General features: G+C 39.8%; 1 protein-coding gene across 2 annotated transcripts in view; it reads left to right on the top strand.

The window, feature by feature from the left end:
• The window catches only part of kcnq5a (potassium voltage-gated channel, KQT-like subfamily, member 5a), a 216,459-nt gene that overhangs the window by 173,176 nt on the left and 26,841 nt on the right, over positions 1 to 16,442 (top strand). The window contains exons 2-4 of one of the 2 annotated variants that reach the window (XM_066678509.1): positions 5,610 to 5,676; positions 7,257 to 7,347; positions 13,424 to 13,550. In XM_066678509.1, coding sequence (XP_066534606.1) covers positions 7,315 to 7,347; positions 13,424 to 13,550 — 160 coding nt within the window. In that variant the 5' untranslated portion in view covers positions 5,610 to 5,676; positions 7,257 to 7,314. The remainder of the gene's footprint in view (positions 1 to 5,609; positions 5,677 to 7,256; positions 7,348 to 13,423; positions 13,551 to 16,442) is intronic. The other variant, XM_066678508.1, reaches the window with a different exon arrangement.

The following is a 16,442-nucleotide window of genomic DNA, read 5'->3' as shown; positions in this document are numbered from 1 at the left end:
AGCCAATGCGCCTCACACAAAGAAAGTGATTGTTTTTATTTTTCTCCTTTATTAAACTGGGTGTTCTTTTATAGAAATGTAATGAAGAAATATATTTTAGAGGGTTGCCAATAAATAGAATAAATAAATTTCAGTAGAAACTAATATATTTATGGTTACAAGAGCAATCAAAATAAACAATTTTATTATAGTTTTTACTGGCAGTAAATCAATAACATGTAAGATTCACCTGACAATCAAATCCATGTGATTTTTCACAGTGGATGCAGATTTCAACTCTGTTATAAAGCAAGAGCAGCCGTGAGCCAGATCCTCTCATTCTATTACCATGTGTAGTGTATGAAGATTTACCATCGTTCTCTCACCAGCACTGTCCAGTCTAGTGGAAATGTCATCCCGTCCTAACTTTACTGATCTTAGTGATAAAGCAGGAATGTTTGGTAAATGGTTTGTAAATCTTCATGAAAAATGTGTGTTTATATTAAATGCAGTTTGGCTGATTCTTTAGTTAGAAATAATCAAGTTACAGAGGTAGGCAAATGCAATGTTGAATTTCCCAATTCTAAATTCCCAAGACTACTTCTTATAATCTGCTGTGAGGTGATACCTACTGTGATTGTCAGACACAAACATATTTACCATGGAAGCAACTGGAAATACATTTGTTTGAATTTTGTATATCGAGAGCAATGAATGGAATGGAAGTGTTACAGTAGTGGAGTTGGTAGTGGAGCAGTTCACAGGTCAAAGAAGGGAAAGCTAAACTTCACAGTGGTAATGTTTGATTCATTTGGACATTATGTACACGTCTTAATGAATGCATTCAAAATATAATTTTTGTGTTTGTAGTCTCGTTGGTATAAACAGGTACTTGTTCCATTGGATTTAAGGTTCTGAAGAATGTAAACACCCACAGGGAGGCGTATCATCGTATCTGTAAACCTTTTACAGAACTTCTTACCATGCCGCTTCCACACACTTTTTCAGCACTGCTCATTCTCAGACTCGGTAGTTGCCAGTGGTTACAGATCAGATCGTTTCTCCCCTCAGCTGTTGACTAGTGTGCGTTTGAGTGTTTAAACTGTGTGTGTAGGCTGCTGTTTGAGTATTCTGTGTTCATAGCACTCGTTCTGCGCTGTGTACACATACTTGTGATAAGATTGCCCTCTTGGGTGTCTACAGGCTGTTTTATCACAGTGCCTGAAATAGCAGTAGAATTATTTGATTTCCTTGTGCGAAAGCTCTGCTGATGGCTTGAATACATTTATATCCCAGTGTTAGTTATTGTTTGACACTTCGGATTCCAGCGGAGTCCACAAATAACGCATTTTCCACCCAAACATGTTTTCACCCAACAGAACCAGATGCTCGCGGCTCGGAGTGTACCGTTGTTTGTTGCAGTGAAACTTGGACTGACTTGAGCTCCATGCTTATGGTTTCAGGAAAAAAAAAGTTTGGAAACCGCCAGAGACGATTTCACAGACAAGAATGATGACACAATGATGAGTTTTGTCTGGAATTGTCTAAGTGTGTGTAACTGAATCTGTGTTTCATGCTGCGTGTGGTGTGTGAGGGTTCGTTTGTACAAGCCGAGCTGTGAAGTTGCCGTGTGGTTGTGTATAAGCAGAGGCTTTTGTTTATAAACACGAGCAGCTGCTGCTGGGCTGGAGGACCGAGCGCTATGGATCTGCTGATGTTCCCATTCAAACACACAGTCACCTGCTCTGACCAACCTTATCCTGCACTCACACCAGCCCAGGACCCTCTGCTCCTGCAGTACTCAGCTATAATAACACACACAATAAAAACCTTCATCCCTAAATAAGAGACTCCAGGTCAATGACTAACACGCTCTTGACTTTCTGTGTAGGTTACGATGCAAATTCGTGCACAGTTTAACAGGCAAGTGTTTTCAAAATGTGTCAAAATATGAAGGTTTTGGTCCAACAGAGACAGTACATTCTCATTGTGTGTGTGTGTGTGTGTCTGTATAAGTATGCATGAGTTCAAGACCTGTCCATAAAAAAGAGAAAAAAGCTGATAAAACAGCAGGCTTCAGGGTGTGGAAAACACTGACCTCTCACGTAGCTGACCCTGCACACACTCTAAGTTCTGTAGACCCACTGCACCCTCCCACCTGGTACACACACACACACACACACACACACACACACAGCTGCAAATATACTCACATCCCTATGAATATCTAAATCTATAAAATATCTCTTACTTACTTATTTCCTAAGGAGATTGTCCTCCAGAACAGTAAAAAAAGGCTAATGAATGATTCCAAAGACCCTGCTCTGTGGCTGTGGAGAGGTGAGTACATTTCTCTCCTGACCTGTCTGACTCACAGGGGCACTCTATGACTGACATATACTGTCATGCACTGATTAGTGTACGTGGGGTTTATGAACTAGTCACAGCATTTTCACTTTATTTTTTAAGAGCTATAAAGGTTCTATATAAGAACCAGCTTTTTGACTGAGCCAAATGAACTTCTAATTATAAGCTGACAGAGAAAAAACATTTTCTTGTTCCGTTATTATATCCATCACAGTTACGTGACAGTGATAATACAGTACTTTTTTTTATTGGCTGTCATTTTAAAAAAAAGGGGAAAGAATAGCTTGTATCTCAAGGACTTTTACGTAATATACCATTGTACTAAACAGAACGTGAGTATGAAATATAATTTAGAAACTGAAAATAATAGTCATTTTGATATTTAAATAATAATAAATATAGTGTCGCAGGTACACAGCTCCAGGGGCTTGGAGGTTGTGGGTTCGATTCCCGCTCCAGGTGACTGTCTGTGAGGAGTTGGTGTGTTCTCCCCGTGTCCGCGTGGGTTTCCTCCGGGTGCTCCGGGTTCCTCCCACAGTCCAAAAACACACGTTGGTAGGTGGATTGGCGACTCAAATGTGTCCGTAGGTGTGAATGTGTGTGTGTCTGTGTTGCCCTGTGAAGGACTGGCGCCCCGTCCAGGGTGTATTCCCGCCTTGCGCCCAATGATTCCAGGTAGGCTCTGGACCCACTGCGACCCTGAACTGGATAAGCGCTTACAGATAATGAATGAATGAATGAATGAATAATAAATATTTTGTTCCAAAAGTGAGGACATGGGTCATGTTTATTTTAAGAAATGTTTGTTGTTATAATAAAAAACCAGCAAAAACAACATTTTGACGACAAGTTGACACAGTAATTATTCACGATTCATTGCAGCAAAATCATAATCACTACAGAAAATAGGACAGCCCTGAAACTGGGTAAATGTTGCCCCAATCCAGTGCATCACACAACAACAGTGTATCCACCTACAAGCATTGTATTCTTGGGAGGAACCCCCAGCATTGGGAAACCCATGCAGACACCTTGAGAACACGCTACACTCCTCACAAACAGTGGCCAGAGGCATTGAATCCATGACCAATGTACACTACCTGTATCACAGCCATATCTGGTGCTCACAATATCCCTGACCTGACATTGATCCCCGTTAAAATCTCCGGAGCTTTAGGAACGAACAACCACTATTTATCTCTGTTCACCCATTAGCATCACACTAAACTGACTTCAAGCTCGTGGCAAGTCAATGATCAGACCTCATTACACTCTGTTACAAGTGTTACACTGGCCCCAGACAAGTGTGGCACCAAAAGCAGTGCGCTGAGGAAACGGCTGCAGCTGCAGTGAAAACAGGAGTGTGAGTGTCCAGACCTTTCCGCTCAGACAGAAAAGAAGAGGGCTATTAGGAGCTCAGGCCAAATCAGAGCCAGATGTCTGCAGGCTATTTGTACATGACATTCAATAACTCATGCAGCAGCTGATATAACTCAGGTGATATTGTGTTTTGGACGGTGGTTTATTCACGTAATATTTCACATTAATCCAATGGAAAATGAATTACTGTATTTATCTTGTCAAGAGGGCAAGGACTGACCTCTGCGCACTGAAAGGGTCTGGGATAAACAGATTTTTTTCTTTCTTTTTGTTTCTCTTCTCTCTTGCTCTGTTCCATTCTCTTCAGGTTTCTTTCTCTTCTCAACCCTGGTCTTTCCTTCTGTACGTTCTACGCATTCCCATCTTTTCTCGTATCTCCTCTCCAATGTTACCTTCTCCTTTTTCCTTCTCGTCTTCATTTCTTCCAATTTCTACTTTTCTCCATTTTTAAGTTTCTCCTCTTTTCTCTCCCGACTCGTTTTCTGATTTCTCTTCGCTTGTTTCCTTTCAAGTTCCACCATGCTCTCTCTCCTCCACTCTTTTAACTTTTCTTCTTACTTTTGTATTCACTTCTTAAAACTATTATCATGGTCTTGTCTCTTCTGTTCTCCTCTGCTCTCACATTTTGCTATTGTTTACAATAAAAGGTTCATACAAATGAATTGGTTTCTTTTTATAAATCCTGCATGTGCACCACTGCCCTCTAGTGTTTGTGTGTGGCCATGAATCGTGAGTCAGTGAGTGTCCAGCTGTGGGGGAAATGTGAATGGACTCAGATCTGGAGAGAATCATTAGCGCTGACCTGCAGGATTCTCACATCTCATACATTCTGCTTTGTGTATAATGCACAATACACACTTTCTCACACACACACACACACACACTCAGTTTACATTCTGTTTGTATAGTCTCTAGTATCTTTGAGGACATTTGCTTTGTTTGAACACACACAGAGCTGAAGTGATGGAGGCTGGTGGTGTGTTTTCTCTCGCACTTGAGCAGGATGCAGGCTGTGGAGGCGGGTGTGTGTGTGTGTGGGTCTTTAGGAGTCTGATGTTTGGGCTGGACATGCTGAGAATACACACACGCACACGGACAAACACAGTCTGATGTAGACGTGTTTATTTGTGAATTTGTCTGTGGGTGTATGAAGTCTAAGTCGGGACAGTAAACACTTAAAGGTTCTAACATTTTTCTTTTTGAGGCTTTTGAAAGGAACACTTACATAAAATATACATTTCTTACTGCTGCCTTTGTTAGTTCGCTGCTCACTGATTTGGTCAAAGGCCTCCCATTAGGGCTGTCTTTTGCAGTCTGATAAACTTTGTAAATGTAGTGCTTTAAATATCATTAGAAACCTGTATTATTTAAAAAGGAAAAACTACAATCATATTTTCAGATTTAGAAACAGCCAGAGCATTATGCAGGGCTTAATCCTGGAATTGCAGGGAATTGTTGGAGGGATCACTCTAGGAAAATGCTTTTTCCAGTGTCTCTAGTGGTCTGTGTGTTCTCCCCGTGTCTGTGTGTTTCCTCCAGTTGCACTAGTTTCCTTCCACTATTTATTTAAAGACAAAGAAAACAAAAACAATAGTGTTATAAAATGTATTTAAGAAAGCAACTCTGTCTGCTGTTAAAACTGGTATAACTTTCTCACATAGTGTGTGTGTGTGTGTGTTTAAATGTCTGTTGGGGAATGTGTATCTGCGTGGGTCTTGCAGTGACTCACAAAGCTCTGATCCAGCCTGTAACTGCTGTTCTAATGTGGAGCAGGATGAGAGGGAGAAAGAATCCATCACAACACTCACTGTAGTGGACTTATGTGTGTAAGGACTCACTGTAGTGGACTTATGTGTGTATTTGTGTGTGTGTTTGCCTTTCAGGGGTAAGGCTCAGGGCAGACAGGCTACGCCTCACTGACAGACAGAGAAACAGAGATCAGTAGAACAGGTGAAGAGAGTCAGCGTGGCCGTGACAGCTGTTAACACACATCACCATTGATAGACACAAAGGTTCATTTTCTCTAGCTGTGTGGTAGTCTTCCAAAGAGAGAGACAGATAGGGATGGGTTGGGATAAAAAATTCACAAAAACGCAGAACCATAGAGCCTTGGAGGCACTGTGTTTTTAACCTATTTTTTTCAGCTCAGCCGTATTTGCACTTGCACAGAAGCATTCAGAACAATGCCACTGTCCTGTATAGCTTGTGTCTGGAAATAAAGAGTCTCGTCTCTTTCTTTCCTTACCGTAGGCCACTGCTCTTAATGGCCTGCTGTTTTGGGTCGAGGAGAGGAAGGGTGTGGCACAATCTGTTTTAGCTTACAAAATGAAGAACCAGCTTTGTTGGGGAGTTGAGATCAATACCAATAACTGTCATCTGATTAGTTATTTACATGTTCCTCTGGTTTAAAACACTGCAAACTGTCCACATTTCCAACAAATGCAGTAACTGTAACTGTACTTTTTTCCATTTGCGTCTTGAACTGTTGGACAGACATGTCTTGTTCAGTGCTGCTTACCTCTTTAAAAAAACAAATGTCTTTATCTGAAGTCTCACAGTATGCAGTCGTCACAGTACAGAAAATACAACAGATTTTTACTGTCTTCTGACTCTTACTCTTTCTTGCACATTGTTGCACATGCTTTTCAACAGTGGATTATTTCCTAGATGACAGAAGTGAATTATCCCAGTTTTGTTTCTGTTATTAATTTGTGATGCGAATGACATATTGAAACAGTCAGCCATAACAGTATGACCACCTCCTTGTTTCTACACTCACTGCCCATTCTGAGCTCCATTGACCTTAGAGGAGCACATTGTAGTTACAACTACCGATTGTAGTCCATTCAGTTGCTCTGAATGCTTTGTTTTCACCCTTTTCTACAATGGTCAGGACCACAGTGTAGCACATATCATTTAGCTTGTGGATCATTCTCAGCACTGTAGTGACACTGATGTGGTAGATCCAGAACATTGGGGAACAGGGTGAAAGGGGGCAAACAAATTGTTCAGAGAAACAGATATAATTGTAGAACTATAAAATGCACTTGTATGGTCAGTAAAGCTGGGAGGATATAAATTACACAAAGTGTTTGACTGTTTTTTACTCAAGGTAGTCACCAAAATTGCACTTTAAAAGTCTAGTCACTGATGCCAGGTGTGTATGTGTGTGTGTGTCTGCTACGATGTTCAGTGTTGGGATGTATCTGGTCTTATCATTGCTGGCCAGTCACTGCTGTAGCTCATTAAAAGGGAACCCCTGACTCCGATAGTGAAGTCAGTTCAGGATTAGATTTAGCTGCTGCTCCTGTCTCACTCTGTACCCACAGCTCAGTGGCTTTGATATGGCAGACTTTGGTCAGTATTTTGAATGTAGTGGAGTGTGACTAAACCTTAATCGTGTCAGTGTTCTGTTTAGCAAGCCTGATTAAGATCAGGAGTTTAGAGTTCCAGTGACAGAAACCTTGCTTGCTTGGAGGTTTACTGAAAAATAAAAAAGTGTTTTGTTTTTGTGTGTTGATTCCTGGCAGCTTCATCCTGGTGTTTGGGTGTCTGGTCCTGTCTGTGTTCTCCACCATCCCGGCTTATATGGACCTGTCTAACCACTGCCTGCTCATTCTGGTGAGAATGCACACACACACACACACACAGTATAAGGAAATACAAGGCCGATTCAAACGTATTCATCAGTTCCTCATAAGACTGTTGTCTTGCAGCATTTCCTTACTACTGGCAATATTAGTCTTGATGTAGTGCAGTGGGTCCAAAAATATCCAAGCAATCCGTAAAGATAATTAATTGACCTTTTGTAAAGTTCAGTTGCTGATGCAGGCAGCTAAGTCTATAGAAGCTAATCTTCTCTGATGTATCCTATAATTAAATCAAAAATTAAATGAATAAAATTCATAAAAATTTAATTAGACACTGGAGCAACTGCACACAAGCCTAGCATCACCATGACCAATGTCAAATGTCAGCTAGAGGGGTATAACCCACTCAGTATGAGGCTACGAAGCAGTGGAATTGCATCCTTTGGAGTAATGGAATACCATAACACCAGCCAATACAGCCAAACAAAGGAGTTGGAATGGCATTTGTGATCCAGAACTGATCATCCAGTGGCTGAATGTATTCAGATATAAACAGCAATGTTCTAACATCAGACAAAAGGGGAGAAAACGTTCACAGAATCGCGGGGCGGACTGACGGAAGCAGACACACTCGCTTAAACACAGCAAAGTTTATTTAAACAAAAGATAAATAACAAAACAGATACAGACAGAGTTTAACAGAAAGATGTAGGGAGCTGACAGAGACTTAGACAAAGGGACCTAAACAAACTAAACAAGAATACAGAGAGCTAAACAGGGCAAACGGGACAGACAGACTAGAGAGATAAACAGACTAACACTGGACAGAGAGCTAAACAGAGTATTAAACAGAGAACAAACCTAAACAAGGATCAGCAGAGACAGACAGACTTGGCAACACGATGACAGAGAAACAAAACGAGAAGAGAGCAAACCGAAGCAAGGGACAGACGAGACAAACAGACTAGGGAGCGAAACAACAACGGTGAAACTGCGGAGACAGACAGACTAGACTGAGCAACATGAAATGGGGAAATAACGGAGACAGACAGACTTGGAAAAGACATGACCTTGGAAACGAAACAACAACAGAGGAAACAACAAGAGAAAGTGAGACAAGGGAACTTAAATACACTACATATACAAGAGACACCTGAGACAGATAACGAGAGGGCAGGATTACAAATGAGACACTGACGAGGAGGAGGAACAAAGGCGGGACCAGGGCGGAGACATGAACAACAACAAACAGCCATGTGCTAAGTGAGCACATGGCGGGGAAAACAGACACGACAGGACAAGAGGGTGACAATTTCAGTAATTCCATTCTAAAAGTGAAACTTGCATATTATAATCATTCATAACACACAGACATATTTTACTTCATATATTTAGTGTTTATTTCTTTAATTTAATTAAATATAACTGACAACTAATGAAAACCACAAATACATCTCAGAAAATTAGAATATTATTTAAGACCAATAAATAAAAATGATTTTTAGAAATGCTGGCCAACTGAAATGTACGAGCACATACAGCAATCAATAATTAGTTGGGGCTCCTTTTGCCTGAATTATTGCAGCAATGCGCATGGAGTCAATCAGTCTGTGGCACTGGTCAGGTGTTATATGAAAGCCCAGGTTGCTCTCATAGTAGCCTTCAGCTCGTCTGCATTGTTGGGTCTGGTGTATTGCTTCTTCCTCTTCACAATACCCCATAGATTTTCTAAGGGGTTAAGGTCAGGCGATTTAGCTGGTCAATTAAGAAGAGGGAGACCATGGTCCTTAAAGGTACTGGTAGCTTTGGCACTGTGTAAAGGTGCCAGGTCCTGTTGGAAAATGAAATCTGCATCTCCATAAAGTTGGTCAGCAGCAGGAAGCATGAAGTGCTCTAGAACTTCCTGGTAGACGGCTGCGTTGATCTTGGACTTCAGAAAACACAGTGGACCAGCACCAGCAGATGACATGGCACCCCAAACCATCACTGACTGTGAAAACTTTACACTGGACCTCAAGCAACATGGATTATGTGCCTCTCCTCTTTTCCTCCAGACTTTGGGACCTTGATTTCCAAAGAAAATGCTAAATTTACTTACATCAGAGAACATAACTTTGGACCACTCAGCAGCAGTCCAGTCCTTTTTGGAAGTGAGACACTTCTGATGCTGGCTCTTGTTCAAGAGTGGCTTGACAAAAGGAATGCGACAGCTGAAACCCATGACATGCATACGTCTGTGCGTGGTGGTTCTTAAACCACTGACTCCAGCTGCAGTCCAGTCTTTGTGAATCTCCCCCACATTTCTGAATGGGTTTTGTTTCACAATCCTCTCCAGGGTGCAGTTATCCCTATTGCTTGTACACTTTTTTCTACTACAACTTTTCCTTCTCTTCACCTCTCTATTAATGTGCTTGGACACAGAGCTCTGTGAACAGCCAGCTTCCTTAGCAATGACCTTTTTTGTCTTGTCCTACTTGTGTAAGGTGTCAGTGGTTGTCTTTTGGACAACTGTCAAGTTAGCCGTCTTCCCCATGATTATGTAGCCTACAGAAGTAGACTGAGAGACCATTTAAAGGCCCTTGCAGGTGTTTTGAGTTAATTAGCTGATTACAGTGTGGCACCAGGTGTCTTCAATATTGAACCTTTTCATAATATTCAAATTTTCTGTGACACAGAATTTGGGGTTTTTATTAGTTGTCAGTTACAATCATCAAATTAAAAGAAATAAACACTTGAAATATATCAGTCTGTGTGTAATGAATGAGTATAATGTACAAGTTTCACTTTTTGAATGGAATTACTGAAATAAATAAACTTTTTCATGATATTTTAATTTTATGACCAGCACCTGTATATCATGACCCATATCCAAACATAACTCTGCAAATAATAAACATGCTTTACTTTAATTGATATTGCATGTTAAGATAATGAAATAATAATAATAATAAAAAGTAAATCAATGAAAGTCCAAAGCCTGATATCACAGTGACTGCCTTATTTCACTTTGAATATGCATTTTGCATTTTTATCAAGTAAATGCAGTTCTGTGTTTTTTTCCAGTGTTGTTTTGTGAAGCTATACCACAAAGTCTCAGATGTCCATCAGACAATTTTTTAAATGCAATATTTTCAAGTGCTCCTCCAGTTCCTGTTATTTGATTCATGCTTTGTTGTTTTTTGAGCTAGATTTCCACTCTTTGTTGTTCCATTGGTGAGGACAGTCTTCTCAGACACAAGCAATGAGAACCAACACCATGGTGTCCATTTAGTGTCTGAGGTTTCTCTGCTGGGTTCACACTGACACACTGAGAAGGCTCATATCTTACCTGAGAAAGGTCAAAAGGGGCTCCTCTCCCACTGCTGGGAAAACAGAGTGTGCTCAGTGCCCAGTATATGTCTGACATAGCTCTAAGAAAGCACATTATTGTGAGAGTATGTAAAAGTCAAACTCATGTTTGATTAAAAGTCAGAGAAATCTCTGTCCTGAGATTAATCAATGCAGAGTTTCCACGATGAACAGTTCTTGAAGAATATGAACGTCACAAATCCTAGATTAACAACTTAAAGAAAAAGTAGTCCCAAACAAAGTATTTTGAGACATTTATGTTAAACATTATAATAATGTCCATCCGTGCAGGACTGGCACACTCTTGAAGGTGTGTTCCTGCCTTGCTCACAATTGTTCCAGTTAGACCCCTACACACCATATTACTGATCGGGATGAAGTGGATATAATGGATAAAATTATGTATGCATACAATTATACATAATGCATACGTTAAAATGCAAGCAATTTACACAGAGGAGTGAATACACTGTATTTGGTTACTGTTATTTTTCTTTAAAATAATCTCAGAAATGATTTGTTTATAAAATTTGGCTTTTTTTTTAACCACTCTTCCTATTGATAACATGATACCACACAAGCATAAGAACATGGTCTAGCAAAGCAAAACAATAGTACATTTGGTTTAGTGTCAAAAAGAATGGTTTCTTAACAAGCAAAACGTAAAAAAAAGAAAACATAGATTGCTTTTAAATATAAATGTAAAATGTAGGATAAATGTAGTTTTATGTACCCAAAGTAACCAGATTCGTTTTGGACCAGATAAACAGCCAGACATTTAACTAGTTTTTGTACCAGTAAAAGTTCTTTTAAATGTTTTCTGTTACAGGTTCAGTAAACTACATTTACGGGGTTTATTTTAAGTATTCCCTAGGCGGTGCATGTGTGAGCTGTGCACTGGGTGCAGGAGAAGTGCTGAGTGTTGGACAAAGGAGCTTGCTAGCATGCTGCAGCACTGTCAGTTCTGCTGTAATGTGCAGTTCTGACAGATGTTTTAATCTGCTGAGAGACCCATTGAATCCGCCAGATTTATCAAACAGTGCAATTAGCAGGGCCGGCCGCTGGCACTGATGAATGAGCTTCGGGGGTAATTACGCTAACTAGATACTATTACTGGCTCCTGCAGTGCATGGAAGAGTCCCAGCAAACTGCACACTCAGGCTTTTTACTGTGCTACTGCTCACTGCACATGAGACCAGACAAAGCTCTCAGCAGCAGTGGTGTGAAGACACTGCTTGTGCAGTTTTTCTCAGTGTTTGTACAACTGTGTCTTCAGTCAAAAAGGTGTTTGGTTTGATAAGTCTTTTCTGTTTGGTTTGATAAGATTTTGATGTCCATCATATGCACTAGTCACACCTCCTCATTTCTACACTCATTCTCCACTTATCCACTTATCATAGAGTATAAGTGCTCCACTTATAATAGAGGTGCAGTTAGTACTTCTACAACAGTTAGTATTTCTGCACTTAGTTTTTCTACAACAGACTGTAGCCTATTTGTGGTTCTGTGCACTTTGATAGCCCTCTTTCATCCTTTCCTTCAGTTCTGGAACATCACAGAGCAAGCACGATTTGGCTGATGGATTGTTCACAGCACTGCAGTGACACTGGTTACAGTGTTAGTGAGTGTTTCACTGGTACAAATGAATCAGACACATCGCTGCATCACTGTAAAATTAATTAAGCTAATACAGAGGCTGGTAGTAACTAAGGTGGTTTAATGTACTCAAGTGTAATAAAACTCTGATGGATTTAGTATCATTGGCTTTATTCATTAAGAGATAATATTAAGTAAATTAATCTGCTTCTTCTTCAGTTGCACGTTTGCTCATTTTGCTTCATATAATTCTGTGGTGGTACCATTGTGTCAGATGGTAGTATCTAAAGCATTAAATTATTATTAACTTTAATGCTGTGTGGTTTTAACAAGTAATAAAATATATAATGTGTGAAACAGGATAAAGTTTAAACACCGGTAAGTAATTTTTTGGGTTAGCGGTTATTGTCTTTTGGAGATTTATGTAAAACTGATTATACATAGGTGCACAGTTTATAGTGTGAAGAATTTGTTTTGAAATATGTGAAAGCAACAGACAGATAATATACAAATAACTTACAGTACATTTTAAATGTATAATTGTACCCTGTGGGAATGATTTTACAAACATTTTTGAAAGAATATAATAAACTATGAGCACTCTGTTACTTGTGCATTTTTTATTTGCTAACTTACTGGTAATTATAGCTCCATTGTCTCAGGATTTGCTGAAGTAAGTGAAAAATAAAGGTTACTTGGCCACTCCTAAATTTGCTGCACCAACAGAACAGGAGCTGGGTTTTTCTAAAGGTTTTTGCTACATACTCTATAATGCTCTGTATTGCTTGTTTTATATGTGATATCTTCTCACCTGAATTCGTACACTACAGGAAGTACAGAAAGCAATATAATTTTGCTTACTTCACCAGCAAAGACACACTGGATTACTGAGCATTTTACTAATGCTGAGTGAACTTGTTTGTTACAAACTAATTATTTGCTTTGGAATTTTTTTAAAAATTGGGATGGGTCAAACTGACAGGAAACTTTAGAAAAAACAGAACCAAACTGTCACTAAGGAAGTACTCCTCGTATCACTGGGTGTTCATGTGTACGTTTAGTTAGAGATCATATTTTTACAGATTTTCATGTAGATTAAACATCATAAATCCTCAACGACCAATCACGGGGGAAATGATTGTGATGTGTGTTGTATCTTGCAGGAGTTTGTGATGATCGTTGTGTTTGGTCTGGAGTATATCATTCGTATCTGGTCAGCTGGATGCTGCTGTCGCTACAGAGGATGGCAGGGACGACTACGCTTTGCCAGGAAGCCATTCTGTGTCATAGGTGAGAAAAAAGACCTGAGAGTGAATGTGTGTGTGTGTGTGTGTGTGTGTAGTTGTTTGTCTCTGTGAGGATGTTGATGCTGATGGATGTTCCTTGAAAGCTGGAGTGGATGGGCTAATCATAGCAGGGCTCCTAGGGACTGGATGAGTGACTGGGATTCACACCCACACAAATACACATGCACACACACACACACACACACACCAGTTGACAAGGAAGAGTCTGATGATTTAAACTGAATGTTGATAATTGAGCAAATACTCCACAGCATTTCCTCATCATGCACATCTGTTGTGATACTGTGATCCAATCTTCATTTTGAAATCAAAGAAAGCCTCTTTCCAGCTTAAATACTAGACCATGGCCCTGAGGATTTGATTGCATTCACAGTTACAGTTACCTGTGTGTGTTTTTCTGTTGTTTAGGTTGTATTTGGTGCAGACCAGTGTTTAAAAGCGAGTGTTCACACTTACTCGAACGAACTGAGCTAACAGATCAAGTTCTGTTGTTTTCAGGTGTTAGTTCTAGTCTGTTGTCTCTCTCTCTCTCTCTCTCTCTCTCTCTCTAATATTAGATATTTCTCTGCCTCTGCTTGCTGTTAGTGTCTCTATTGCCCATGTGAATCTATTTCTGTGTGTTTGGCCTTAGGTTTAGTTTACATTATACTTTTTATAGTATTATTTTCTGGTCTTTTTCTTTATTGTTTTGCTCTCTTTCTTGTCAGCTTTATTTATCTGTTGTTTGTCTTTGCATTTGCACTGGACCCCTGGTTCCCTTGCACTACACCTCCTGACAGTAAGAGCATTGATAATATTAATTATTGATAAAGGATGAATAGCTACTGCCAGTCTAGCTACTAATGGAACTCCTGCACTTCAAAGAACTTAGTTCCACTTTTTCACAATGCGTTTCTGTAAGAGTTCTATCTTTATATCCCCTGCAGACACTTGGCATTGGTCCACAGTTTAGCCTGAATCTGACACGAGGTCCTGTTTGCTCTGTCTGAAAGTGATTTGAGGATACAAGCAGCGCTTTTTATTCAGTGCTGTCATTTAAAATCATTAGGAGCATGTACCTGGACACAATGTTGCCTCAGGCCTTTATTTAAGTGCAGTGACCCTTACACACTAATTAACCTCCTACTTGTTCATTCAGCTGTGGGACCTGTGTAAACACATTTAACACTATGGTCATAGTGTCAAAACACTCTCCAGATTTGTTAAACAGGCTCTGTGAGTTCATGACCTCTTATAACGTGTTCATTTTTCTCTGTGCTCTTTTGTGAGGGGCAGCTGTAGCTGTCATTGCATGTGTTGCTTTTGAATGACTCAATAAAAGATTATTGTGTAGAAGGGTGACGTTTTTAATCCATTTATTTTTATTTTACACTATAATAGAAGCAGGTGAGTAAATGTATATAGGGCCTATACCTTGCAAAATGCCTAATTTTATTTTCATTTTTGTTCAAATTTATTTAATCATATAGTACTCTAAAAGGCTCTGTGTTTCTCATTTTACATGTGCTGGCTTTACGTTTGATTTCAGTATAATACAGCAAGCACTGAAAGCAATACACATGGAATTACTGATGCAATGTACTGAATATGGTCCTTTAGGAGCATTTTTTTAAAACGTAGCAGTGTTATCAAATGTATGCACCTTGTAAATATGGTAGCACTGTGATGCGTCAAACCGATAGTAAAAGCTCAGAAGGCATGAAGACATGATTACTAAGTCAGTGAAATAATACATTATAAATGACAGCATAAGTTGTTCATTCATTCATTCATTCATTCATTCATTCATTCATTATCTGTAACCGCTTATCCAGTTCAGGGTCACGGTGGGTCCAGAGCCTACCTGGAATCATTGGGCACAAGGCGGGAATACACCCTGGAGGGGGCGCCAGTCCTTCACAGGGCAACACACACACGACACTTTTTTTGAGTCGCCAATCCACCTACCAACGTGTGTTTTTGGACTGTGGGAGGAAACCGGAGCACCCGGAGGAAACCCACGCGGACACAGGGAGAACACATCAACTCCTCACAGACAGTCACCTGGAGCAGGAATCGAACCCACAACCTCCAGGTCCCTGGAGCTGTGTGACTGCGACGCTACCTGCTGCACCACCATGCTGCCCTACAAGTTGTTCATCCTAGTCCAATATATTTTTAAAAACAAAGCAAAGTATAGTGCTGCCATTTATGATATCTTTGTCACTGTAAAACATGTAAAACTTTCAGCTTTAAAAGCATCTGCTTTCAGAGTTAGACATAAAAAGTGCTTCTTGTCACCGTTTTAACATTAAATAGCTAGAAAAAACAAAACAAAACAAAAGGCATTCTCTTATTTTAAGTTCTTTTTTTTCTATGATTGGAGCTGTCCTGTGTTGAACTATACGTTTGTGAAGTCCTGGAACAAAATATGATTTGTGTGATTTGAGTAAAGAACAATATTATCCCAGGTCAGGCAGCCGTGGGCTGGAGATGAGAATTTGATTTGCTGTTTGAAGAGGATGTGGCTTCACTGGCCCCTGTGGGCCCCTCTCTCTGTCTCTGATGTGTGTGAGAGACATAGATGACAGATGTGTGAAATAGCCATCACATTTCTTCATACTGTGCCTGTTTTCTCAAGCAGTCCCAGCAAGTATTCAAAGGAATCCAGTAGGTCTCAGGTAACGGGGACTTTTGGTTTGTCTTTAGACCTTGGTGAAATGGACTGAGAGATGTTTTTTCCAAATTAATGATTATAAATAATTACTTGGCAATTCTGTTCTCAAACTAATGTCCAGGTCAGCAGTATATCTCAGAAATATGTAAATTATGGAAGCATGTCTCATCCACTATGAAATAAGAATATAAAATAGGAAATTTTCTCATAATTAAGACT

This window comes from Hoplias malabaricus, chromosome 8 (assembly GCF_029633855.1).
Source record: "Hoplias malabaricus isolate fHopMal1 chromosome 8, fHopMal1.hap1, whole genome shotgun sequence".
Classification (NCBI taxonomy): Eukaryota; Metazoa; Chordata; class Actinopteri; order Characiformes; family Erythrinidae; genus Hoplias; species Hoplias malabaricus.
This window is presented reverse-complemented; position numbering and strand designations above follow the sequence as displayed.